General features: G+C 37.9%; 2 protein-coding genes across 12 annotated transcripts; both read right to left on the bottom strand.

The window, feature by feature from the left end:
* Positions 1 to 119: 119 nt before the first annotated feature.
* On the bottom strand, positions 120 to 20,976 carry LOC128874138 (fatty acid CoA ligase Acsl3). Of its 9 annotated transcripts, none has more exons than XM_054118516.1 (10): positions 20,563 to 20,976; positions 10,995 to 11,101; positions 7,250 to 7,274; positions 5,406 to 5,760; positions 4,382 to 4,750; positions 3,687 to 4,082; positions 3,300 to 3,612; positions 2,963 to 3,226; positions 2,597 to 2,872; positions 120 to 2,514 (listed from the first exon to the last, which is right to left on the bottom strand). In XM_054118516.1, exons 4-10 carry the CDS (start codon positions 5,754 to 5,756, stop codon positions 2,360 to 2,362), a joined length of 2,124 nt encoding a protein of 707 aa, XP_053974491.1. In that variant the 5' UTR covers positions 5,757 to 5,760; positions 7,250 to 7,274; positions 10,995 to 11,101; positions 20,563 to 20,976; the 3' UTR covers positions 120 to 2,359. The 9 variants fall into 9 exon arrangements, with proteins under 9 accessions (XP_053974491.1, XP_053974485.1, XP_053974489.1 ...); XM_054118510.1 differs by lacking the exon at positions 7,250 to 7,274 and adding an exon at positions 19,968 to 20,064 and having other exon boundaries at positions 20,563 to 20,975; XM_054118514.1 differs by lacking the exon at positions 20,563 to 20,976 and adding an exon at positions 19,968 to 20,544.
* Positions 20,977 to 21,992: 1,016 nt separating this feature from the next.
* LOC128874137 (uncharacterized) lies at positions 21,993 to 27,202 on the bottom strand. 3 transcript variants are annotated; one of them, XM_054118506.1, is made up of 4 exons: positions 26,639 to 27,202; positions 26,421 to 26,559; positions 22,481 to 26,259; positions 21,993 to 22,194 (listed from the first exon to the last, which is right to left on the bottom strand). In XM_054118506.1, exons 3-4 carry the CDS (start codon positions 26,232 to 26,234, stop codon positions 22,169 to 22,171), a joined length of 3,780 nt encoding a protein of 1,259 aa, XP_053974481.1. In that variant the 5' UTR covers positions 26,235 to 26,259; positions 26,421 to 26,559; positions 26,639 to 27,202; the 3' UTR covers positions 21,993 to 22,168. The 3 variants fall into 3 exon arrangements, with proteins under 3 accessions (XP_053974481.1, XP_053974479.1, XP_053974480.1); XM_054118504.1 differs by having other exon boundaries at positions 21,993 to 26,259; XM_054118505.1 differs by lacking the exon at positions 26,421 to 26,559 and having other exon boundaries at positions 21,993 to 26,259.
* Positions 27,203 to 27,478: the final 276 nt, after the last annotated feature.

Raw genomic sequence — 27,478 nt, 5'->3', positions numbered from 1 at the left:
GAAGTAAACCTATCGCGTTTAGCAATTATTTCTTATAATTCTAAAATCAATTTGTAGATTATCGAAAACATATGAATTATATCGTAACACGGAGCACATGCGAGGAATCAGAATACAGGTGAGAGTTGTCATACTTTTATTCGCCGAAGGTATCCATTTCCGTGAAAGCTATATTATTGTCGAGACTGCGAAATTAACATACACCATTTACAAAATAATGTTGTTAAGTTTTCAAATCGTTGATCACAAATTAATTATAATGACTAATTGCGTATACTATAAATCTGTACATTTATTTTGTTCGTATGTCATTATTTCAGAATTATAGTTGCAATAATAATAATAGTAATAGTAATAATAATAGTAATTATAATAAGAATAATAATAACAACAATAGGTATCGACGATATGATTACATCCAAATGATAATTGGCAATTTCCTATCTAATATCATACAGCATTTCAATAATTTATACGAAATCATTAACGGGATCCATAATAACTCGTAACGCATGTTCAGCTAGCGCAGGAACTCTCAACGCGATTGGAAAAGGAGAACAAGCTGCCGATCGATATCAACTCACTCCTCGCATCAGTCTCTCTCCTTGTACACTCGCAATTCAAAAAGCCTCAAAATCAAAGGGAAACTATTAAACAATTCTTTCGTTTACAAACGCATTGCTGACATCAATACTTAGATACTAAGCATCAAGAAATGCAGCAATGGGTGTAATTTTTATCTAAATTATAATTACGTATGACACGAAATTACACTTCACATTTAACAAACTTCCTGTTGAAATGTGCGATCAACAATATTCGTTATTCAACGCGCCCTAAATTCTATCGAACGTGAATCTGATCCGTTTGCCCAAGTAAAATTGTCCGACCAAAAGCATTTCCAGGAAATATATCATTGATACTATTGCGAATGACTGCTCTATGAAACAATACTATAATAGAACACAAGTTTTTCGTATAAGGTTAGGAAGACTATATTAATTACAAATAGAATTCGTGCGAAACAATGTGATTCAGAGTGAACGTAAATCGGTGAAGAAATTCGTTAAGCGAACCTTAATTCTAAGAGGATCGAACATCGGATCCGCTATGCTGCCTAAGAAGTTGACACACCAAAGTAATTCTTAGCGAAGTAGGTCGGATAATTGGTGAATATAGCGAATGGGAAGACTAAAAATTATTAGGACGATTTTCTTATTTTGTAGATATCTTTTCTTTTGTAAGCTCGCACACGTTAACCTCCTAGCATCCTCGTTATGGATATATACGCATGCAAGCACCGCAACAATAAAACAAACACGCATACGCGCACGGACTCACGCACACACGTCAAAATACCGTTCACCTGCAAGGGGAAAAGAAAAAAAAAAGTGATGTCTGTGATGTATCGATAAGATAACAGTTTAAAGGTAGGCAAGAACATATTGACAAGTATTGTACAGACGTGGACGAAACGAATTGATCACTATTCAGAGTTCTGAAAGAAATTCAATTTACACTCAAGCGTAATCGAACGTATTCGAATAAAACTAACGCGATGCACTTTTATGTTAATGATAAGTAGAAGCTGACTCGTCGTTCAATTTTCCGTATATACACGTAATAGCTTAATATAGAATAGAGCGACTTCCTCATTCTTCGAAGAGCCATATCTGTATTCGTTTCATTGCAAAAATGGGAGTCGACGATTTCGAATAATACTTAAAATAAGTACACTGGACGAGTTGTGAACTTATGAAATTAGTGCGATTGCAAACCAACTGACAATCGATTCTTCGTAAAGTTAATTGTTCGCATCAGGAGGAATTACTGCAAGGAATGAATATATTATTAAAATCGACGTATAAATTTCGAAGGAAGAAAAATAACAACTTTCCCAATCAGGAACAAGTCTTGCACCTTTTGTTCGTTTTTTTTTCGCTCACATCTCGCATCACGTATCACGATAATTATGTTATAAGATGCTCTTTGTACGGGCACATCATTCTCATCGTCGTATTTCATAACAAACGACCAAAATCCTTCCGTCCGAAATGGAAAACGAATTTAAATAATAAGACACCCTCGGACAGTCATTTTTAATTTTTAATATATGTTGCATTTATATTGCGTTTCGCGCATTCGAGCAGACCTGCTATTGGAGGTCGACGCCTTCTCCGCAGATCACAAAAGGAAAACTGATCAAATGCACGATGTTCCAAAGTTTGAGGAGCGTTCCATAGACGGCGTTACGACCTCGGCCCACAACTCACACGTAAAGGTACCATTGTGTCGGACGTGGAAGTTTAAATTTCGAGTCACTTCATCCGTTACACTTCTTACAAGACTTCGCGCGACATCACGAAGCGTACATTCTGTTAATTTCGTGTTGATATCGTTCTTGCACCGCTTTCCTCTTAAGCTTGAACGCGGCTGTCACTAGTCCCGTATCCGGCGCCCATTGTTCCGAGCACAGCTTCACAGCGCCAGGAATCTCGAATCTCTGGAGTTTGCCTAACGAAAAAAAAAAAAATCCAATATCGTTCGTATGTGAGAATCCATGAGAAATAAATAAAACGATATGTTAAACATTTACATTTTTTGGCTTGTTCGATCAGCTCTTGCAATACAGCTTTCTCTACTTGTGGGTCTTCGCACAATTCCTCGAAAGTTTTGTTAGTAATACCGAGGTTCTTGGCAATCTCTTCAAGGTAATAATGATTAGGTACCACTAATGCTACCGTGTGGGTCTTATGCGCATCTCCGTAGACACAAATATTCTCCACAACCGGAGACGTCTTCAATTCCGCCTCCACTTTCCCCAGGGACACGTACTCGCCAAGTTGCAGCTTCACTAGATCCTTCTTTCGGTCTGCGAAGATCACATTAACCAAGTTATAGAAAGTTATAATTAGAAACAGTAGTAAGACGTACGAACGTAATATAAAAATCCCGATCGTACCGATAATCTTTATGCACCCGTCTTCGTGGCATTCTCCAATGTCACCCGTTCTGAACCATTGCCTTCCGTCTTCCTCGAAGAAGTCTTCCTTCGTCTTCTCTGGTAATTTGTAATAACCAGCGGAAACATTTTTCCCTCCAATAAGGATCTCACCTCTAGGATAAGGTTTATCCGTCACCCTGTAACCCGCCTCTTCCCAATTTTCCAGACGAATGTCGCAAACTGTCGTTGGGGCTCCTACCCTTCCCGTACTTCTGTCGTGTGCTTAAACAAACATGTCTCGTTTTAAGCAATCCTACTTTCGAAATGTCATCTTTTTCTATCATGAAATACCTACCATCCATAACAGTAGCACACGAGGTTGTTTCCGTGAGACCGTATCCCTGCGTGACGGTAACGCAAAGACAAATTTTGACTTGGGTATGGGTGTCCGGGGACAAAGGTGCACCACCGCAGAGTATAAGTCTGACTCGTCCACCGAGAACTTGCCTCGCAGCTCCAAAGATAAATTTGTCAAAAAGTGGCGTTTCGTAACCACGTTTTGTCCATTTCAATTTGTACTCGTAGGCAAAGTTGAAGATCGCTTGTCTAAACAGACCCGATTTCTTTACCTTCTCGTTTATTCCTTTCGAGATACGGTCGAGGATAAGCTGAAAGCATGAGCGATTATTAAGAGTTCCTATTATCATGTTATAAATTATTATGCATTAAATTGAAAACTTACTGGAACGGAAGTTAAACAGGTGGGGTGTAAAACAGACGCGTCGCCCTTGGATCCCCTTTGAATTTTGCTACTGGAATCGATCATAGTAAGGGGCGAACTGTATCCAATAGGCACACCAGTTAGAAGACATACGCTTTCAGCGAGAAGTTCGAAAACGTGGGCTAAAGGTAAAAATCCAAGAAAGACGTCATCTGGTCTTATTTCCACGGCATCGCAGAAAGCCTGAAGTGTGTAAATTATATTCGAGTGAGACAGGAGAACACCTTTCGGCACTCCAGTGGAACCAGACGTGTACATTATAATCGCTGTGTCTTCTGTTTGTGGTAATTCCATGGATGCTGTTGATGTATTGCCTTTTTTAATTACGTCAGAGTATGGTATAAGTCTCACGCCATCCTACAGGATAAACACGATTAAAAATTATAATAACATTCACTTGTATTGGCTTACATTATATTAAATTTGAATATTATTTTACTTTAAAATATATCTCATCTATTTCAGTTCTCATGAGTTCATTGAATGCATTTGCATGTGAAAGTTACTTTACATTTTATTGGTATATTTATTGTCGATCAATTAATATTAATGTAACTTAAAAAAAATTAGCTATTTCCAACAAGCGTTAATATAATAAATTAACATGCCATATAAATCAAATTGAATGGCACGATAGTATGACATATATAGCTTACCTTGTAACCAGTTGTGTCCGTAGGTTTCAGCTGATCCTCCATATAAATCACCGTTTTAACGATGGGCACCTTTTCCAGGAGCCGTTTGAACTTCGGCAATAAATCATGGCTGGTGATGACAGTGTCTACTTCCGTTTCATTGATACCATGAGCGATAGCATCGTCGCCCAAAGTAGCATAAATCGTGACTACAGTTAAATTCTGTCTGAAGCATCCATAGGCTGCTATCATCCACTCCGCCCTGGTCTCAGCGAAAATCACAATATTCTTGCGTACCGTAAGCCCCAATTCCCTCAAACCACGACTGAAGGAGACTGTGAGCCTGTCCACATCTACATAAGATTTCCATTTGTACTCTCCCATTCTGTACTGCGTAAGAAAAATAATTTTCAATTATTACTCAAATGTTAATGCGAGCTTTATTATTTAATATCACGATTAAAACTCAACGCACTGAAGTTACACAAGTTCTATAAAATACCGCAGGTCTTTACCTCCTACTAGAGGCTTTCAAGCGAATAATGGCATAGTTCAAAGCCATTAAACGTTGCTCGTTACCTCGATAAATATTGCCTCTAGCTGGCATGTACGCTAACACGTTTCTACTTAGGATTCGATTTTCCTTTGACTGATCGGATGAAAAAGCATGTCAGTTAGGAAATTGAAAGTGGCCCTGATACCTGTATAAAGAAGCAAGCTACCAAAGCGCTCCCTTGCTTTGTATGAAAGCATACTTCCTCGTACGATAGTTAATATCGGAATTATTGAAGCTACTATAGGTGGTTCAACCTGTTGTGTGTATGCTTCTTGTGTAAAATACTTCAGGCCATTATCTCTTACATGAGACTTCTAAGCAAATATTAACATAGTTCAAGGCAATCAAACTTTGCGCGCTATCTCGACAAATATTAGCTTTAGATGGTCTATACTCCGATACAGATTTCTACACAGACGTTTATCTTCCTTTAACTGATGGGATAAAAACTTAGTCCTGTTCGCAAGTTACACAAGTTCTATAAAATACCTTTTTAAATATTCTACCATTGGGCTGAAGCTCGTCTTCGTCGGCGAGGATCTGCCTGGTACCGAGGCACCTTTTATCCCCGTGGAGTTTCGAGACCCAGGACAACATTTTCACGAGCGTGTCGATCTTTTCACGCTTGAGGGCAACGTGCATGGGCCCCGGGGAGTCAACGCTCCTGTAGATGACGCTGTGCTCATCCTTGGCGACCACCCGCGCCTTGACTCGCCTCGACGCCTTCCGTTTCTCCCAAGGTCGTTGGAGAATGAGGTAAACGGGGAACGTCAGCAGGTCGTACACGTACGAAAGCGCCTTGATCGCGTTGATCGCTCCGATAATCCAGAAGCCTTCCATTTCCCTGGAAAGGAGGAACGAGGCTATATAAATAATGTTTTTACTGTCGTCGGCATCCTCGAGTCTCTTTCACGGTTCTTGGCCTCTGTGGTTAAGGCTTCCGTGATTCGTAAGCCGTGGTGCCCTTTTAGAAAAGGTTTCCAACGTTTCGTAGCCATCGCAACTGTGGTGCAGGATGATTCTGGTAACTGGGCCAGGTTACGGCTCTGTTCTAACGAGGAACATCCGCGAAGTGTCCCCCCCTTGGTTTTTATGAAACTTGTCGGGTTCATAGCGCGGTCAGAAATAGGGGATACAATATTATTACGTAAAAAAAATATTGTGTATGATTTATTGAATGTTGGTTTTTTTTGCCAAGGTCATATTTTGTGAGATTTCAAGGTCATCGACATTTTTTTTAACCGAGGTGCATTTACATTACTGTAATATTGTAACCTATGCAAAGACTATGAATAGAATATCTTGACTTTTGGATGACCTTCCGAGAAATTCTTTTTATGAAGTCATTATTTAGTGATTTATTGATATTTATAGCATTTCGTGTAATCACCAGGATTTTTCTTCACGGTGCAAATAAATTTCCAATGAACAATAAATTAAACGCTTTGTACGGTGACAATTTTCCCCATTCATTTAGCCATTCACGGTTCCGTAACAACTTAAGTGTATATTCAACCTATTTATTTCATGAGGATTAAATTGATCCCACCGTACAAGTTATGTAACAAGTGTCTTTCACTCTAGCAGTTGTGGGGCCAGCAGAGCCAAGCGAATTGTAAACAGAGTGACAACTATGTTTCTTTGATGATGAGATTCTCGATGGTTAACGAACAACACGGCTTCCGACCACAAAGACCAAGGAACCTTGACTCGTTACAAACCGCACTTGGGTATTGTTTGAATAAATATTTATTCAAAAAGCACTGGTCACTATTCATACACGCTCAATTTGTTCGTGAATTCAAAAACACCGTGTACACATGAATTTTCATTAAGGTTTATTCTAATATTACCGCCTGACTCAGCAAGTAACAAATAAAATTTCACATTCGAGTAAGAATACAAATTTACTTAAAGTATCCACGCTCAATCTGTTTATGAATTTAAATATACCGTGTCCACATGAATATTCATTCACAAAATGTATGCAATCATCGCCTGACTCAGCAAATATCGAATAAAATATTGCTCAAGTAAGAAGAAAAATGTGTTCAGTCGCTCGCGACTAAATATCGCAGTTTTATTCGTCATTCGAAATAAAATGTACCCAGATAGAACGTTTCGTCTTTCCCAATTTGTTGCAAGGTCGCATGCTAGTTTTCTCGATATCCTTGCAACGATATCGTGGCGTAAATAATAACGGAAGCTATCGACTCGAGACATGCACTGTGCAAAGATAACAGCGATGCACAACGATTTTACATTCGAGTGACTTCGTAACCAAAGTGATTGGTAGTGTCAAGCAATCGTGAGCTACAATCTTCTGTTCATGCCTGTTTCGTTGGTTACTCTCGCACGCTGAGCGAACCGCATGCGAATGTCGACCGGAAGGAGGATCCAATGCGTAGACGGACGTGCAAAGGGGAAGGCGTGAAACGAGAAAGAAGAAAAAACCATTTGTAGAGTGTCGATAACAATGTGTTCAGTGTTTGCTTAATCCTCTACTGTATTTTATCTGTCTACCTACTACAATACCTTCTGTTTGATTAAGATTAAAATGTCTAATGTCTACTTGTAGCCAACACCACCAGAAAAAACTTAACAAAATACAATTTATGTTTCCTACTTTCTTAAATTGATTAGTTCTCGATTTATCGATATGGACATTTTTCTGTACGAATAACGATAACGTGGAATTATTTTTTCAGTGGAGATTATGTTGAAGGTGCTCGTTCATTTTTAGCAAATCATGGTTAAAACAATCTTTGTCTGTAATTGTTTATTTACACAGGACATCATTCTAATCTCATACTGAGTGTTATTTACAATTTACAACAATCGTTAAATTTTTATTAGCCATTATCTTCGTACCAAAAAATCTCCAGGTCCATAAGCTAAAGCTTAGTACTAAATAATTATTACACCTTGCCAGACAAATATTATCATTTCTGGATAGGTTGAAAATCTGATAGGTTGAACTTTGTATACATATGCAATCTATTAGATGAATAATACTCTTGCGTGGACCATTCCTCCTGTTTGCGTAGTTCACTGTTTCAACAAAACCGTCGACGAATTATGTTCACCTTGGGTGGCGTAAGATCCAGAAACACTTTCGTGAGCGAACGTGAACTTTTTCGAATGCTTCGCGACCAACGTACCGTGCAAATACACGTTAGTAAGGAAGAACACGTTATGTGTGAGCATTCCGAGCGTGGTTCACAGTCTAGAAAAGTTTCATTTGCGAGGTTAAGTATCACTTGTGCAAATAAAGAGATATGCCTTCCTTAACGCAGTAATTGCACGGAGCATTCGAAGGCCGATTTTCAATGAAACCATGATTCGCTTCGATCGCGATTGTACGTGTGTGTATACTTCAAGATTTATTCGCCGAATCGTGGAAATCGATCCAATACACCAATCGAGCATTATTTCGAAACTGACTTTACCAACAGGTAGCTATTGTACATATAATTAAATTCAATAATACTTTTCATTTTCATAATATTAGTATTATTCAATATTTATTTGATCTATTAGAATAATTTTCAGATCAATATTTTAAAATAATATTTCATAATCCATGTAATGATGGGAACATAAAATGTTATCTTAATAATAGATAACATTATCCTAGCAAAACCCCGATAAATAGGCTACCAATCAGTAAAATGATAAGATGTGTACTGTTTTTTTATCCTTGTATTCATAATGAGCGTGTCTAATTAACTCGAAACACTTGCGTCGGAAGATTCCCACATTTCACATTCTTTTACCCTACGTTAATCCTACACTCCGTCATACACCGAGTGTCCCGCAAAACTGAATTACATACTTTCTTGCATACTTTCTTCACTAAAAAATGACGAAGAAACCTTCACAAAGCTAGATGCTGAATAGTAAAACGGTGTGGGTGTTGACCTTGAACGCCCAAATTTTTCATCTCAGATTCGAGAAAAGTATTTTGCTCGCAGGAACAAGCCTGTCGACGGGAATATAAAAAGCGCTTCGTTTTTACCACACAGGACGAAAAGTCCATGTGCGTGGCACGAACTCAGCTCCACGCAGTCTCGACAACGGTTGTTGCGTCTGTCTCGAGCTAACGACGTTCAAAGTCCGCAGAGATATTCGAATCTCGTGCACTTGTTTCAAGTCACGCCACGCTTAGACTCGTGTGCGTACCAGTCGCCATTGCACCATACATACAGTGTCTTATTGAACTTTGTCCGACTATATTGCCGAAATGATTGGATGTATGCAGGAAAACGTTAAACGATGTTGCATACGCGTGTTCTTTTTTTCTCATAATTGAAATTCTGTATACTTTAGTCTGGCGATTGGGAAGTCATTTATCTTGGTCAGTATGAAAGCGCTCGCTTGCGACGAGTTAACGATAAAATTACTGTCGATCAAGCCATACCTGTTCGAATACGAATTTATTAATAATTACTATTATTAAGGGTAGAAATTAATTCTCTGCCCTCAGATTCAGTCTTTTGCAAGAAGAGACCTAACATATAAAAAGTGCCGACGGAGGGACGGTTCGCGGCACTTCTCCTCGGACTCGTCTCGAGATTGGTCGCGTCGACGGAGCGCATTTTAGACTTTTGTGTGTTTTTTTTTGTGCGTTTGGGTGTTGAGTGCTGAATGATTTGTTCTGAATAATAATACACGTTAGGACTACCTACAATTCGGTTGAGTCCTGTCACACGCCTGCCTCCTTTCCCTGACATCTTACAATTTTTATATTTGTAGTTTAAGTAAAAGATATTGACTCGTCATTTTGTTAAGTTATGTTGCCAACCTTCTAAATTCTCAAACTGATTTTCATTGCAATGAGTTTATATAAGTCTCAACCGGATAGCCCTTAGCAAGGACCTTTTGCACTTCATCGTGGACACATGGAACTCTTTCCACGAAGTTGTACAGCGATATGATGAATGGCAGGACACTCAATCAGTGATTTGTATGCAAAACTTTGCATATCACTTGCTTATATATCACGTCCATTATACTTGTCGTTTCCGCATAATATTAGAACGAAGATATCTAGCTAAACGATAGCAATTATGACTCTGTCTAATTTATAGTATTAGGTTGTCCCAAACGTTTCTTTCGCTTTAATAATAAGTAATACATATACAATATTTATATCTAATTTTACATTATTGCATTGTGTACGATTCATTTTGCTCCATCATTGTTACAACATCAACATCTAAGAAATTAAATTATCTATTTATATAAACACTGCCACACAAAATAATCGAGTGCAAATTACGAAAGAAACTTTTGGGACAACCTAATAAAAGTAACTTTTAAAATCCAAAGTGATTAATCTCGAGTTTGTTCACATCGCTTATGCCTCGCATCTGATGTAAACGTACTATAAATCTTGGTCATAGTATAAATATAATATTGTATTACGCGTGGATAGCACTATCTACTCTAGGTAAAAAAGAAAAAACTATTATGTGAATTATAGTCTAAAGATCAAAGTCAGTATCGAATTACGTCATGTAAAAATGCGAGAACGAGTAATTAATTTCCCGGTTCACTAGCCAAGATAAACTATCATTATTTCTCTCGTGTTCCCTCGTTTCGAACTATAAAACTGTCGAGACCACAAATTATAACGCTAGAAAAACAAAAAACACGATGGATACAAATGCGAATGAAATGTTATAAATCATCGTACGTCACGATTTCTTGTTCTTTTGAATATATTACCACGCTGCGTTTAGAGATTTTGCATTTCAACGAGAACAATTAATAAATTTACATCCTATTTTATTTTATCGGTCACTTCAAATTATCATACGTTAAACTTTAGGTTATTAAAGTTTATAGACATTACAGAAATATTTCTGAAATAAATCTGAAATAAATAAAGACTGTGTTACATAGCGTTGGTTTAAATTCGAAGCTACTGTTTTCATTAATGCAAGGCTAAACAGGAAAAATGTGCTCATGCGCATGCATAAGTGGGCGTACATGCGTAACGAAATTTAGTATACAAGAGCATAGAGTGTAGAGAGGATAAATTAGTTGGGAATGTCAATGACTGCAACGACTCACTGTTTATCCTCCACGATCATGGTGGCAAATTCCTGTTGCCTCTTAGTTCCAAGAGATACGCACTTCCGGTACTGTAAGAGGAGTTGTTTCGATGCGAATTAATGACACTGCAAGAAAAACCATCGCCAAAATCGAAATGGTTAATACGTGTGAGTAGGACGGGTCTACTCTACATTATCGCTTCCATCATCAGTTCGAGGGTGATTACTAACATTGTTCTCGACATAAACGCCAATTTTTTCGCGATTACGATCGCAGCTATTCCCTCGCGTCCTTGAGATGCTAAACGAAATGCGATAGCGATTTCTCAAGTAAAGCGGTCGTATGACAAACGCTTAAGAACAACAAAGATCCGGAGGAGCTGTGTACGCACTTTATGTGCGACGATATCAGCTGTGGAACAATCTGCACATGTAAGTTCATGGACAGTTTTCATATGACACGAGTCACCACTTTTTGTGTTGACAATTGGCGATAAACCACATGGCGTCACTAATCTAATTGGATTTTAATAGCTCTAAACGTTTAGAAATAAATTATTTATATAAACGTAATACATCAATTAAAAATTATTTATTGAAAAAAGAGAAATTGGACAAGTTACACAAATGTTAGTGTCTTATGTTCTTATTGGTATTGATTGATTGAGTTTTTTACCGATTACGTACGAATAATTATATAAATAAAACGTGACCTGATCAAATGCTTGGTCCGATAAACAGATTGCATATGCTACGTAATGTGTTGAACGTAACGTGATGTCAAACACAGAGTCATGAAAATTGAGGGAATGTATTTGTGCGATTTTCTGGAGTCAGACATTTTTAAATGTGTTCTTTTTTTAACACTAGTGTGCACGTGTCAATTCCTAATTTATTTTAAACACTATAAGACGAGGGTAACTCAATTGTGAATGAATAAAATATTTGTTATTCACATTTATTTATACGAAACATTTCCTTAGAAGTCAAATCTATATAAAAAGCCAAATACGCTGCACAAACTGAAGAACTATCTCACTATTTACCTTTTTCTAATTCTGTACACTCCATTAACCAAGGAACCAGTCAATAATTAGAGGAAGAGTGGGCAAGTCGAGAAATGCTTAAAGGCACTTTGTACCTCCACTACATTTATACAAAATTCAATAACTCCTAGTTTCACAACAGAAAACTTCCAAGATACCTTGCTGTTTGGTTTAATGGAGTCAGTATTGTATTACAACTTGGTTCCTTCACTAAAGAGAGTCAATATCATTACAAATGCTTCCTGCATCTGTGATAAGAACGGAACATGGATTCGTAATACAAAACAATGAGATTGACAATAGACTTCCTATTTTATAATATTCGTATATTAAACTGAAGTGTATATTTGTTTACTATCTAAAGGAACGCATAGGACTACAGAAGACCTCGGTTATTAATAATAATAATAAAAAAAAAAAAATGTATAGTCCAGAGATCTTTTATTCTAAAGTCGAGTGTGTTCGTATTTAATTGTAAATCCGTGAGATAGCGCCACTGAGGCGTTTACTAAAGACTTGAACGAAACATATCCTCCACCTTCACTTTCACCTTCACCTTCACCTTCACCTTCCTTTCCCCATATAAACACCTTTCCGTCTACCGCTTGCCAACTGTCAGCTACTGTATCGTAATACAATACGTTATAAAAAGAAACGCTCTAATCTCGTGCCAGAATATTCTCCCTACAAGTCGAAATAACGTCCCAATTCGGCACATAAACAACATCGAGATTGTAACAGCAAAAAAATGATGAAACGATTATTTATAATATCCTTTTCGGTTATGTACTGAATTTGCGTTGTAGACGTCGTTTTGTAGGTCACAGAACACTGCTAAGATGGTTTAACTCGGTTGCAGTTTTACGGCTCGGCTGCGTAACGAGTTGTGAATCGGTCAAGTGCACTTTACCCTCTATGGTACGACCACGTGCTGATTTATTGTGTGCACAAACACGAATACGCTGGAAGTACGACCAAAAAAATGCAAAGCAAAATTAAGCTGACGTTGAAATTAACATGTTTTATGAAATTATGAGAAAGACGTATAGCGAGATCGAGTCGGAACAAACCTAAACTGCTGATAACTGAGTTGAAAATTGATAATTGTAATAGTAAGTCGTGTTTTGATTTTATTTTTATTTTATTGCCTATTGGATTTTCATGATTAATTATTGAGAAATGATCATTGCTCTCCTTGAAAATGAATAACAGTATTCAAATTTTGTCTTTCTTCGTGTAGGAGTTTGGGAAATAAATAACTGATAAGGTATCTAGGGATGCATCACAATGAATAGTTAAGATAAAAGACATATTTTTCGTCGATCAATTGATTGATAAGAAAGATTGTACAGACAAGTATTACGGGGATCTTATTGAATAATCAAATGTCTACCTCAAAGTTGACCGTGTTTCGATTAAAACGGCGAATAGAATATTCTCGAGAAAATACAGATTTTTACATTTATAAATATCCATATAAGTAATCCGATTGATATCAAGGGAAAATCTTCAGGAAATTACGAAACGATTCTACAAATAAGTAAAATAATCATGTATCACAAAAGTGGACAAAATATTATCAACAAATCAAAAATATATTAATATTTAAGCTTCGATATCGTACAAAGTACCATTCAAATATTTCCCTTTCCACTGCGTTTATTGTTTCAATATCAACCACGTGACACATACGGAAACAATGATCACAAACTATAATTTCTGAACACAAATTAATTAAATAAAAAAAATTCGTTAGATAAATTGAAATGAAAGTAACAAAATCCAATACTAATCATCCTGTGTACACAATGAAGCGATGTCACAGACGTGAATCTCCCGATTGGTGGAATGACATTGGTGACTCAATTCTACCAATTGGAATTTGTGACACGCTTCTGTCCCTGACGTCACGTTACTATTCGGTTGAACGGAATAAAGTCCAGCCTGGCTCGAGCAGATTCATCCTGATCGCACGAGACAATGTCGGTTTCTACGAAATTGTCCGAATGAAAGAAGTAAAGAGGAAAAATCGCGAGTAAAGTTCACGCCAAAATTAGAACGCTTCCAAATAAATGCTCATATCGAGACAACCACGACTACAGAGATGGAGGTGAAAAAAAAAAGACGACAACAAGTTGAAAGGGCCACTCGTGGAACCCCTGTCCTCTTTGAAAATAGACAACCGGGTCACTGAGCGACGGTTCCATCGAGTTTCGCGTATATACCGGGTGTTCGTTCTATTGTCCAGCTATTTTCTCAAGAGTCCATGGAGCGGGGAGAAAAGGAACAATGTAAATGGACAAAGTTTGAGTACTTTATGCAAAGAATTATTTCCTTTGTTGACTTAAGGAAGGGAACCACATTAGGAGATCAATTTGAAGTATTTTGCGTGATTGGTTTGTTGTTGATTACTTAATTTCGTTGTTATGAAAAACTGTCATTTATTAATAAATTATCTGGCTGACGAGACAAATTTCATGACTGATTGGCACAGTAACGTTTAAGATAACGGGATGTTAAAGGTGAAAGACATAATAAATATCTTGTAGATAGTGTAAGTGGGTTCAAGCAACGGTCAAAAGTTCAGAATTGATACCAGTCATAACGTGGATCTTCTGTGTACAGTGGGTGTAGAGAGTATTCGTACACCGATCAATTTCCAAAACAACTGTATGAAATTGTAATTTGTTAACTTATTTTTTATAAACTATGACAGTCTACATATTCTCGGAAATCTCTAGAATAGATAGATTACAAGAAAATAGCTATTTATGTAAATTGCAAAATTAACAAGAAAAAAAGGAATTTATCGACAGAGATGTTGAAGCAATAAGTATTCGCACAACTGTTTAATTTTTAACACTTGATTAAAAAGAATTAATTTTATTGATTACTTTTGATTTTATTATTATTGTAACTTTTCTAAGCATTAAATTAACTAAATTATTAGTTATTCGATGTGGAATCTTTTTCTATTCCTCTATTAGAACCTTTTTTAAAAGTACTTTACTGGAAATTTGATATTTTCCAATTCGTACGGAGCAATAAACTAGTGTGTTTACGTTACAAACTCTACTCTAAATGGTTCGTCATAAGATTCGTACAAATACTTATTGCTTCTATACTTTTACCCACTTTTCTCATTTCTTCTTTAATTTCACAAATTATATTAACCAGTAAATGTTGTTTGGACTATATCTATCTTAGAGACTTCCAAGAATATGTAAAATATCATTGATTATAAAAAAAGAAGTTAAGAAACTACAATTTCATACAAAAGTTTTTTGGGAAATTGATCGGTGTACGAATACATTCTACACCCACTGTATATGTATGTAAATATATATCTAGATACACATACACAAGTTGCATATAGGTGCAAGTGTACACCCTGTATATACGAATACAGTGAACAGCCTAAATACACGCGTGTGTTATATTCACCCAACTTCAACCTTGAACAATACTGAGGCGTCACTCTAAAATATTTTGACGATTTCTTTCATTAAAAATTAAAATAATTATCAATATGCCTTTCCATTCGTTTGTAATTGTAGTATAAATAAAGATAATAACAATGAAATACGCACTTTGCTTAGACGTTTGGCACAGAAATGCTTCGAAAGGCACAGAATTTCTACACCTAATACTTCAAGAGAGAAAAAAAATAAAATACCCACCAAAGTGCTCTATGTGATTAACGTTATCTGATATAAAGTTTACTGATATAAATGACGAATAATCTGGATTACATGGAATTATAATAAAATATCTTATCAACTCTTCTAGAAACATCTTCCTTTGTATGATCTATCACGATCAGATCTCTAAAATTTCTCGATAACAAGTTTAATGTCGATTTGAACGAAAATAACTCCAAGCTAGGCCACGTGCACTAGACAGTTTATAAAAATATATTTATCTGAGTTCCAACAAACTTGCAAAATATGTTTGCGAATACAATTATCAAATTCAAATTGAGGCGAACGTCCGTAAAATTTATGTTAACCATTTACAAAAAGGTGTGCGGGACATAATAGAAGTGTCAAACGAAAATTAATATAATCGTCTTACTACCATCTTACTATAATCGTGTACTACCATCACGGAATGGTGAAGCTCCTGCTTTCCTAGTTTGTGTGATGTTGACAGGCTTCTAAACCGTTTACGTCAAGGCTATGGTCCGTGACCATTAACGGACGCCGTTACATATCAGGTCAAAACCCTATTTACCGTGCACGGGTCAAGAAGTATTGCCCACTCAAGGCCACCGAGCGATTATCCCCCAACAAATTTAAATCGATAACAGATTTAGTTTGTACTTGCGAATATATCACTTGGCCATCTCTGATTCGAATAAGGCACGAAAACAAGGAAACGTAATTTTAGTAAACAAATTCGTAAAAATTTCGACGCAAAAGGGCGAAAAAATTGGCGGAGATAATAACGGATCCGCTGAATCCCAATGATAACGAGCTTCGCGGCATTGAACATCGGACCCTACATAACTCAAGTTACGCTTAACTTGAGCCAAGGTGAACACGGACTTCACGTGTACGATTAGCATACATGCGCCACCGTTACGGGTCGTGTTATGTTTACAATACCCTATCGAAACATATCCCTAACATTGCCACTGGTCGTCTTTACCGACCGTGTTCAAAGAGTCGTTAAACTGTCGCCCAATGATTAATTGATTCAAAGAGGAAATCAAATTAGGAGTCCAAGTATTAAAAGCCGTGAAAGAACAATGCCGTGTTTCACAAGGAATTACTGGATAAGTTGGAATGTGTGGGCAGGTGCGTTATGTGGTGCAGCACCCAGTCGTCATTTTTCCATAAATCTGACCGTTTCTTTATTCTTCATTCACCGTCTGATATTTGAACGCATCTTCGTGGTGAATAACTCCTCTTTGATCGAAAAAAGCAATTAGCATTCCCTTGATGTTGCTTTGACTCTGCCGCCCATTCTTTGAACACTTTCAGCTGATGCACGACCACATTTAAATCGGCTAAACCGTTCTTTAATTTGAGTATCATTCATGGATTCATCGCCATACACTTTATGTATCATTTGGATGATTTTCGAACAAGAATGATCACGTTTTTGGCAAAATTTAATGCACACTCTTTGTTCGATGCGTTCAGTCATCAAAGACGGGTTCTAGAGGATATAATAAACGAAAAAGCACGACCAATGGAGCATCGATCTAGCAGAGAGGAAAGATTTCGTGATACTACTAAATCTCGTTCTCATTACTAAATAGTGCAGCGAGCATGGGACCAAAGTATACTATCCCACCGGTTGTTTTCATCCACTCCACTGTCGTTGGATACCATTTCTATTGTCCCGCACGACCATGTATCGGATGATACTGGACATCGCCATTCATAAAGTCACAATAATGGCCCTTCCACGAACACAAACAGAATCCTACTCGAATTCCATTATCCTACGCGAGACTTGAACATGCAGCGCCATCGGGGCAATCACAAAAAACACTGTGCACTTCGATTACGACCTATGTACTGTAAAACCTATTTTTGTGCTATCCTTTTTTATGCGATTTTGTTTTTGTGCGATTTATTTTTATGCGGTATATAAATCTTATCGGCGTTAGCACCAGTTTAATGTTTCCTATCAATGTACATATACATGTTGTGTGGACGAACTCTGATTACGTGGTTTCCTTGACAACGATGTATCTGGACTTCGCGATACTCTGTTCCTTTATTTTAAACAATCTCCTGACAAGGAAGAGTCAGTTACGTACATGTTGTCGCTCGACGCGCGAACAGTACATATACGCTTCGTATTCAGAGTTTTATCCGCGATTCACGTGATTAAGGATTCATTTTATAGTGAGATTAAAGGTGAATAAATTAGTTACTTTTGTTTATATTGATATGTAGTATTTATGATTTTTATTTTTATTTTTTTTTAAATCCTACCTTCAAGCGACGAAAGCGATTTTCAAGCAATTCATCACAAGAAGATGCGCGTTTTGGATTACGGCGAGTAGCAGCAAACTATTTAATGTAACAATTTCTCCATGTATATCTACAATGAAGAATTAAATAATTTTACAATTTCTTTATGTCTAAATTAATTATTTAATTTAATTGAAAGCATTCTCTCATCTATTTCATAAATCATTTATGTATTTTCTAAGTCCGACTTTTTTTATGCGGTCCCTATCCACCGCATAAAAAAATTTTTAGGTAATATATCGTACATAGTTGTTTTAAATATGTAAGAATTTATCAAATTTTCGAATATTTTTTTGTACGATTTCTTTTATGCGGTCCCTATCCACCGCACAAAAATAGGTTTTACTGTATAAAGAATCATGAATTATATCTACGAGGCATATTTACGTACGACACGATAAATGCTTTACTTCTATGTATAATAATAAACCTCCAACCGACGAAAGAGTTAATTATAAATACCACGATACGGATTTAACTTGCAAATATTACGTGCAAAGAAAGTCTGTTTAAAAATAAACTTGCGACGAGATAAGAAGAAAACAACTGATCGAATTTCTAATCGAAGATCTCAGAACTGAGAAAAAAAAACAATTTTTTTTCCTCAAAACTTAATGCCATCATTTCGCAAGTAATGAAGTCACCGTGTCAGAGTTCATAATTTTTTGATAAACCGAGAGATACGAATCAAAATAGGTCAACGTATGTAACGGATTTACAAATAGTCACGTACGAATGTTTTTGGGGTGTTTGTAGAGTCAGAGGGTCAAACTTTGACCGATAACAGTTACCCTCTAGGTTTAATGACGGCTCAGAAAGTAAAACAGTGCGCGAGCATATGTGTACCTTTCTCTATTTTTAGTTACAACGGTCCACAATATTTCACGCGTTGTTGGTAAATGAGGGGAATCCGAATAAACCTGTACGATAGAGCTGTTTCAAATATTTGAAACTAGTCGAGGCGCGTACGCGCCTACGCGCTAGGTAATGAAACGGTTGCATAATCTGTCCATTCATCGATAACAGCGCTGATCACCGACCGCGCACTATTTGACCATGAATTCAATATCCGGCGGAGGGATCGATGACTTCTTTGCGGAGAACCGCAAATAGAAAAGCGAAAGTATTCCTGTGTCAGAATAAAGGAAGAACGACATCAACTGACATGCAATATCCATCTTGCAAGATACAAAAATGTTCGATTCTTGAAAAAATCGTTTCTTTAGATGCTAACTATATTAGGTGTAGAAATTAATTTTATTTCTTTGTAATCAATGATTTATAATTCTAGTTTAAACAGAAATACTTATTCGAATCTTGATAGATTAAAGTAATCATTGGAGAATGACGAGCAAATATTTCTACTTGAATTTGAATTATAATTAATTCAATATAAAGTCACGGAATTAATTTCTTCGCCTAATACATCACATACACGTAACACTGCGGATTTTATGCATTTATAACGTAGGATAATATACAAATTTATTTTGAATAAGTGGACATACGTTTTAGTTACAATTAGAATGTGTTTATCATAATTGCATACAAGTCTAGTAATAACTATTGACAAGCCATTTACTTAACGGAAGTCGATTTCAAGATAGTAAATATCGCCTGCTTTTGAAGATATGAATTCGAGTTCCATTTATTTGTCACGTTCGTATAACAAAGAAAAGAATTCCACGTGAAATTCAGAAAGAAATTAAAAAAAAAAAGAACAAAATCGACGATTCACAGCAACCTGTGTCAATGGAGATTGAGTTTTGGACTCCAAAAATCGATCCGTATCGAAATCGATAATCGGTTGGAAAAACGGTCCACTACAAAGTCGATTCAGAAAATAACATTTAAATACGATTTTATACTGTAACGGAAATCTGCATTAGGACGGAATTAAGCGTTTTCAATTTGAAAATCTTTAGAACGGGGTAATAAGCCAGGACCATAGCTTACCTTCTATATGTTTCTAATGCCACCGTGTATCCTGGCCTTTTCCCGGTCTTCCTTCAAACCAATTCGTCGATTCCGGTCGACCGACAGTTCCGTATTCCTACCGCGATCGTGAGAGGAAATTATCACTATCCAAGAATCAAGAACGATGAAATGTGTGGGGTACTTATACCGATGCCTCTAATGTGCCGTGTTATGTTCATGGAAGAACGGAGGGAAGAGGAAAGAACACGAGGGACAACCAATCACAATGTGACGTACACAGTGGTGGTCGTCGAACGACTGATTTTGTATCGGAGCCAGTACCCCCGTTTAGGGGACTTAGGATGCCTTGATAATGTTCGATCTTTGATCTTCGTTTCACACCACGGGTTTTCCAATCCCCCGTGCCTCCTATATTGCTCAATCTCTGCGGAAGGTAAACGCGACGAACATGTGACCGTGAGACAGCTGTATGACTGATCGCGTACATCTATGTTATCAATATTACGTCAAGAACAAGATCAGCTTTTCCCCCTCGACAAAAGATGATAGATAAAAAATAAACGGATACTTCATCGAAACATGCATCGTCGAGGTGTGTTCTTGTTATTCTTACATTTGTCACGCTTATCGATCGTAAAGATCGAATTTCTTTGGATCGTTCCTCGGTGGAGAACTATACGTTCCGATGTCTCTTTGCCACTTGATAAGATAAACGAAAAAAGACTGCTTAATACCACGTGTTTTCTGAACACCAACGATTCCACCGATTCTACACTCGCGGACGATATCACGTAATGCGCGCTTGAAAAGTGGCTCAATATTCGCGCGAATAAGCTGCGAATGATATCATTTCTTCATCGTGTGGAGCACATTTTTCTGTACACATGTCAAAATTTTAACCTATCCAAACATTGACCAACCGTGAGAACCGAGTAAATTTCAACGAAACTGAACGTGCCGTACCCTGACACGCACTAACGCCAGCGCGAAACACCGACCACTCTATACATACTCGATTCAGATGCAGCCATCTTGCTATTCGTGCATTTGAAACTGAAGGAATCAATGAGGGAGCTATAGTGAAATCTGTCGGTACGAATGCACGAAACACCATTGCATATACTTTGGGAACATTGTCGATTATATTTCTCGACGATGACACGATTTAGTCTTAATGGAATATTAGGAAAGACTTGTTTAAAGTTCGCCACGAATTTCGATTTAAAATTTCGCGCGGAATTGTCGGCGTGTTGACAGAATACGGTTCAACATTTGACGCGTTATAACGTCGTATTTCTAGTTAACGTGACATAACGAACGTAAAGGTTATTATAAAACGACCAAATCTGTATAAAAAATCTATAACAATATAGTGTAAATTAATCTGATGCGCATCTAAGGACTTGAGGATTTGACCTGCAAAGCGCGACGGTCATGCTTCTCGATATAGATAGGTGGCCTACACGTGAACCAATCAGAAGCCGTGGTTCGATGGGCGGGGATGTGGCGTGATCCGTGATGACGTCACTGTAGTCTGCAATCGATAACTCCTCGACGTTTACTAACCCCTTCTAACTCGTTATTGTAGTACTACAGAGTACGGACGATCAATGTTTGGTTACGCCACACGTCTCTGGCGGTATGATCGCATATTATTCCTAAATCTACCATCTCGACAAAAATACCAAGGTTTTTCATCGTTCTTTGATCAAACAAACTATCATGCTTCGAACCTTTGTTCTTTGCAAGTTGCTATATAAAACAATGCAACTTGTTACCACTTGAGTAACCAAATGATTTTATCGACTGTGCTAACTAACGTTTTCTTCCATAGCAACAGCAAGTTTTGGTAAATAACAAGACAAAACTTTTGTTTAATAGTATAATATTGGTTATGTATATATTGGTTTTTAATCGGAACTGACATATCTCTATCAAATTCTTAATAGTCTGGCAAATAATCGAATCTTTTACTTGAAACACCCCAAGGAATGACTGACCAAAGGTAAACGAGCGTGTGTGTTACAGGAAGAAATGCACGTACCTAGTTAACATTTAAACTTTATTAAAACCAACAACATTAACAAGAACAAGAACAAACCATTCCTTCTGAAACAGTCCATAGAAATTCGATTTTAAACAAATTCAATTGTCCTGCCGCATGTCGCTCAACAACGTCGTGTATCGGTTAGTTATGCACTCGTATAGAATGGTTCACATCATGAATGATCAAGTGCCGGGAGACCTACGACATTAGTAACATGATTGAAAATAATAATAGCCTCAATGTATTAACACCGCTTCGTAGCAAACCTAATCACAAAATGCGTTAAGGCACTGCCGTTAATGGGCCAGTCATGATGCCGCTACGGTCGCTAGAAGCAGTGCAATGAAACAAGCCAACAAAACCAGACAATATGTTGTTATTATAACAGTTATGAGATTAGTGACATACGAAACACGCATTCCACTCGAACGAACGATGCCGATGCTGTGCGGACCACAAATATTTTCGCATTTTATGCTCTCACCTTCGCAATCTGGGTCACGTTCATCAGTCCGCATCGTAACATCAGTCGATACTATAGTATCCTCTTGCTCGCATTCTAGTTCCTTCTCTTCGCTTTCCAAAAGAGGAGATTCGCTTTCCTTGTCAGAGGATACCAAAGACTCTTTATCCTCCACATTTGGAACATTAGAAGGAGGTGCATCCTTCCTTAATAACGCTTTCAACTCCTCGATCTCTTTTTCGTGTTCGCACAAGCTCGCTGCTGCTAACTGTAAATCATGCACAGCTTTGGTTAAATCGAGTTCTGGATCGGCATTCGAATTATCTTTTGTCTCGTTCGATTCCACTTTCTCGTGGTCCTCCTCTAAATGTATCGTCGCATCTTCTTTAGGAACTACGTGCGATATATCGGTGGTCCTCGACGATGTAGACAGCTCGTCGTTTACATCGTCTGGACTGCAAGTGACGGAGCTACAAGTGCTCGTGTTGGGCGCCGTACTATCGGTTTCTATTTCAGAACGGCGCGACGTCAGCGAATTCTTTTGGCTTAAACGACTATCACGTAAGCGATCCGCCACGCTGCTGAACGCCTCCGCAATTAGTTTAACATTCTCATCCGCAACACGCAGATAGAAGTCAAACGCATTATCGTCGGTCTTCTCGGGATCTTCGTTCTTGGGATCAATGATGGATTCCGTCAGTCTTTCAATGTCTCCATTGTCCGTGCTTTCCTTACCCTTTTCGTTATGCTTTGAATAATGGCTACCCAAAGATTGAATACGCAGAACCGAGGATTCGTTAGATTTATTATTCTCATTCAAATCGTCTACTTTTGCAGATTGCTCTAAATTAGCATGGATCGTTTCTTTGACTGGTTCAACGTCCGGTCCCTCTATCAAATTAACCAAATCTTGGCACAAACGGCTGTACGCCGTGAAATCTGATTCGGTATCCGTATTGGACGACTTATTAGATTTTGATTGCAAACAATCCTGCCAGAATTCATTGTTCAATGCCTTGGACAATATATCGGTGGACGTCATACAGTTCTCCGCATTCGAGTTGTCCCCTTTCTTGTCGATCCTCTGTACTTGGGTCGATGGCGAAACATAAACGCGGAGTTTCTGCCTGTGTACATTCGAGGAGGGATGATTTCCATTTATATCAGTTTTACTACTTCTCAATGAACTCTCTGTGCGCCATCGAGTGTCATAATCGGAAAGTTCACCGTCGCTTACAACGCGTCTATAAGAATCTTTTCGCACAGGTAACGATTTGATATCAATCAAAGACTCGCTGATCTCGTCCTTGATCTCCTGTAGACTGGGTTCCCTTCGCAGATGTATTCGATCGTGATCGATCAAACCGTAGAGATTGGCGGACAAAGACCTAACCGCTCGTTTCTTCCTCACGCCGAAAGTGGTTTCCTGATCTTTTGCAACGCCTGTTTTACTTTCGACGGTATTCTTCGTCGTGTTGGCATCTTTCCGGAGGTTTCGATAGGCCAAGTCGTCTGTAACGATGTCAGGCTCGCACTGCGGTATGTACGGTGAACGAGGATAATCTGGTTTGGTTGGCGTTGTGTGCAGATAGTCGCTTTCTGTGGCGGTAGTTACTGGCCCCAGAGGTATTCCAAACGGTGGTTGAGGATCGGCCACTTTTAATGTGTTGTTAGCGTAATGAAAGCTCCTGTAAACGACGTCGTCACGCGTCACATCCGGTTCGTCTTTGTGTACTGGGTAATTTGTAGCCGACAAGTATGGATAATCAAAGACTGTGTTTTTGCGTAACAAGATGGGCGAAGCCATTAGATAGCTGATATTAGAGAGCGTCGATTGCCCGATCGCTTCAGACAAAGATGTAGGTCGTTCCTTCGGATGCATTCTTCTATATGCCATATCGTCCTTTGATCTGTCTGGCGAGTCCACAGAAGTCAATGGAACAGTATCGTCGGGTTTTCCTCTACGTAGAGAAAATTCTTCCATGCTACGTCGTTCCGCCCGATCGAGGAGATCTTCGTCTCCGAGACGTAGACTGTTATATATCGTTTCTAGCTCGGACAGTGCTTCCTCTAGGTTTTTTGAACTTCTTTTCCTTTCTAACGCATCTTGCTCGTTCATTTCCGCCAGTTTTTTTTTACTTCTTTCCGTTTTTATACTCGATGTATTATTCGAATACTCTGGCACAGTCTGTTTCAAAGGCGATTTTCTAGATGGTGAGTTTGAAGTTCTGTTGTGAATAAATAGCGAAGAATTGTTAGACCTATTGTGTATCCCAGTCGTCAGTGCTTTCTTTTCATGCACTTCGACGTTGTAGTCGGTGAACCTTGAATTAAGTTGATCGTTTCGAACGTTCCTTCGCTGACACTTCATTGCTTCTGTTTCGTGAGCTATGGTTTCGTCTATGTGTCTACCAGTTGAGTTGTGTCTGTTGTTTGTACATTCTGTTAAATTACACGATTGCGTTGGAGGAACTGTCAGAGACAATGGACGTCGAGGGCATCGTTTAGTCGAACCACACGATCTAATTTCATTGTTTGACTCGTAGGATCTCAAACCTTCTAAATGGTCTCTGGTAACTTCAGGCACGTGGTTCACTTTCGCATAGGTAGTATCATCGTATTTTGACACCCGATATCTTCCATTGAACGGAAAGGAATTACAACCGTAGGTGAAAACTTTACAGCGTGGGTCTCTTGGTGGAGGTTCTGGCGGACACAAGCTGCGAGCACACAAGCTAGATTGATCGTTTCTCAAATAATTATAAGGTCTCGCGTACTCGCTATTAGTCATAGGTGAATTTGAAACGTAGTTACTTCTATTGTGATTTATATAATTCCTATCACTTTGCAAAATATTTGGTTTTGCGTATGTGTTGTTTTGATTTAAATCTGTAATATATTGATTTGTAGGATGTTTCGTAAGGTCGTTAGATGATTTTGTTTGATAACTAGATGCTGTAGCCTGACGTAGACTTTCAACGGATTTTTGTACTGGAAAAGTGTAACTGTTAGGATGAGTAATAGAGCGCTGTGATTGTACAGAAGGCTGAATTGGTATATCTGCATCCCTATCGAATAATTGTTTTTCATCCGTAAAATCAAGGCTACTGCGTTTGTTAGTTAAGCTGTTCAAGTTTTCCGGAAGTCTATGACTCTCGTCTCTTGTCAAACGTTTTATATACCGTTCGGTGCGTGCAGTACGACTTTTTCTATTAGAGGAACTATTTTTCTGCACATTCTGTACACCGGTTTCATTCTGAAATCTTGGCAGCGAATTAAAAGATTTACGTGTCTCTTCTTCAGAGCTACTATCTGCACAAATGCGGTCTCTTTTTGCTTCTATTCGAGCTTTTAGTTTATTTTTACGTGTTTTTTTATTCAGTCCATCCAATGATCCATCACTGCTACGAGATAGCGTAGAGTCCTTTTGTAAACTTGATGTATCTACTAAATTTGTAGCAATGCTGTTAGTCGAACTATTCTTATCTAAATGATGATTGCTTTTGACTGGATGAAGAACAACATTGTGTGATTTTCTATTGAACACTGTGCGAGGTCTTGGTTGCCTTCTACAGTACACCATTTCTTCTTCATTAGAGGAACTGTCGTAATCCCGTATTGCAGATATTCGTTTTAAAATTCCACCCAGTGACCACTTCTTCTCTTTCTTCTTCTCTGATGAGGTCACTGCATCACAAACAGGCAAGCGTTTGGTTGGTGGCAAAAGACCATCCATTCTCAGGATGTCTTTTCCAGTGATACTCCTTTTCTCCATTTAGTATAATGTTTCTACTTTAATACTAAAATGCATAAAAGAAATTCAAGATTAATTAATGTTTAAAAATCAACAGGTATGATAATACATTTATGAAAATACGAATTATACATTAGTGCAAAGCAGTCGAAGAATGAAATGATGTTTTATATTTAATCATAAGCATTTTGATGTACATTTACTTACAAATATGCATGTATATAAATGCAAAAACTGTACATGCATATGAATGCAAAAACTCTGGAACAACCATCTGAATACACTTTATATAAACTTCAACTCATTTCTTTGATTCCATATACACATATGTTTACACTTCCATTACCTTGAAACAGGCCAGTTATTATAAACAATTATACACTATTACGTGTATGCATATAAATAGAATAAAACTGTCTGCTAACCTCTCACGTAGACGGTCAGCTCAACGATTCCGATATGTATTTGGCGAAGGGCGAATTCTTTGTACATTTGCCAAAATTTGATCTGACTCACAAGTGTCAACCACGATCATTCACATTGTACGCATGATCGAAACACCCCAAGCTTCGATACAGTGTTGATAACGCTGATAAGATCTCCGCACCTCTTTTAGGCACGACTTTCGCAATGCGTTTGTTTCACTTGCTGCCTTGACAGATGAAACTTAAGAGGATATATAAACTTCACTTTCATGAATCACTCGCTCGTCGGTATTATTTTCGTCGCGTGTGGAAACGAAATATATATGTAGAAGTTGCGGATAGAATTCGTTCGATCTCAAGAATCTACGTTCTGCGACTGATGTATATCTCGCGCTCATTTGGCGCCTGCCATTACATGGACATTAATGCGTATCATGCGTTGCACGCAAGAATACTGTTAAACTAAACGAAACCGACTCGAATCAGCTCGAATCAGATATGAGAAGAGAAGGGATTCAAGATTGAACGTTCAGCTCAGACCCCACCCATTACCAGATCCCCCCTAACTGTCGCGCAGAATCACACACGGTGAATCGTGCACACGCCTGTGCACCACGTAGCAAAACATATATTTTAGATACGAACCATTTATTATGAAAGCGTTGCACGTTCGTTTATCTTTGTTTTAAGATAGGGCTTTTTGCATTTCAATTGGCTCAAACATGTTCGTACCAGCTAATTGACTTGTATGCTTTTGGCGATCATTGATAAGTTTATCAGTTGTGCAAAGAATTTGGACATGGTCTGAGGAAAAACATTTGGCGACCACAAATGGACGCT

This window comes from Hylaeus volcanicus, chromosome 3 (assembly GCF_026283585.1).
Source record: "Hylaeus volcanicus isolate JK05 chromosome 3, UHH_iyHylVolc1.0_haploid, whole genome shotgun sequence".
NCBI lineage: Eukaryota > Metazoa > Arthropoda > Insecta > Hymenoptera > Colletidae > Hylaeus > Hylaeus volcanicus.
The sequence above is the reverse complement of the archived record's forward strand: the minus strand, read 5'-3'. Positions and strand labels throughout refer to the sequence as shown.

Coding starts and splice junctions, on each gene's coding strand:
- LOC128874138 (XM_054118507.1), bottom strand. CDS start 7,139: ATGTCTCGAGTCGATAGCTTCCGTTATTATTTACGCCACGATATCGTT. Junction 5,761..7,023: donor AGACGAAACGTTCTATCTGG/GTACATTTTATT, acceptor CCTCCTTTCCAG/GGAAATGGAAGGCTTCTGGA. Junction 3,613..3,686: donor CCTGTTTAACTTCCGTTCCA/GTAAGTTTTCAA, acceptor TCATGCTTTCAG/CTTATCCTCGACCGTATCTC.
- LOC128874137 (XM_054118504.1), bottom strand. CDS start 26,234: ATGGAGAAAAGGAGTATCACTGGAAAAGACATCCTGAGAATGGATGGT.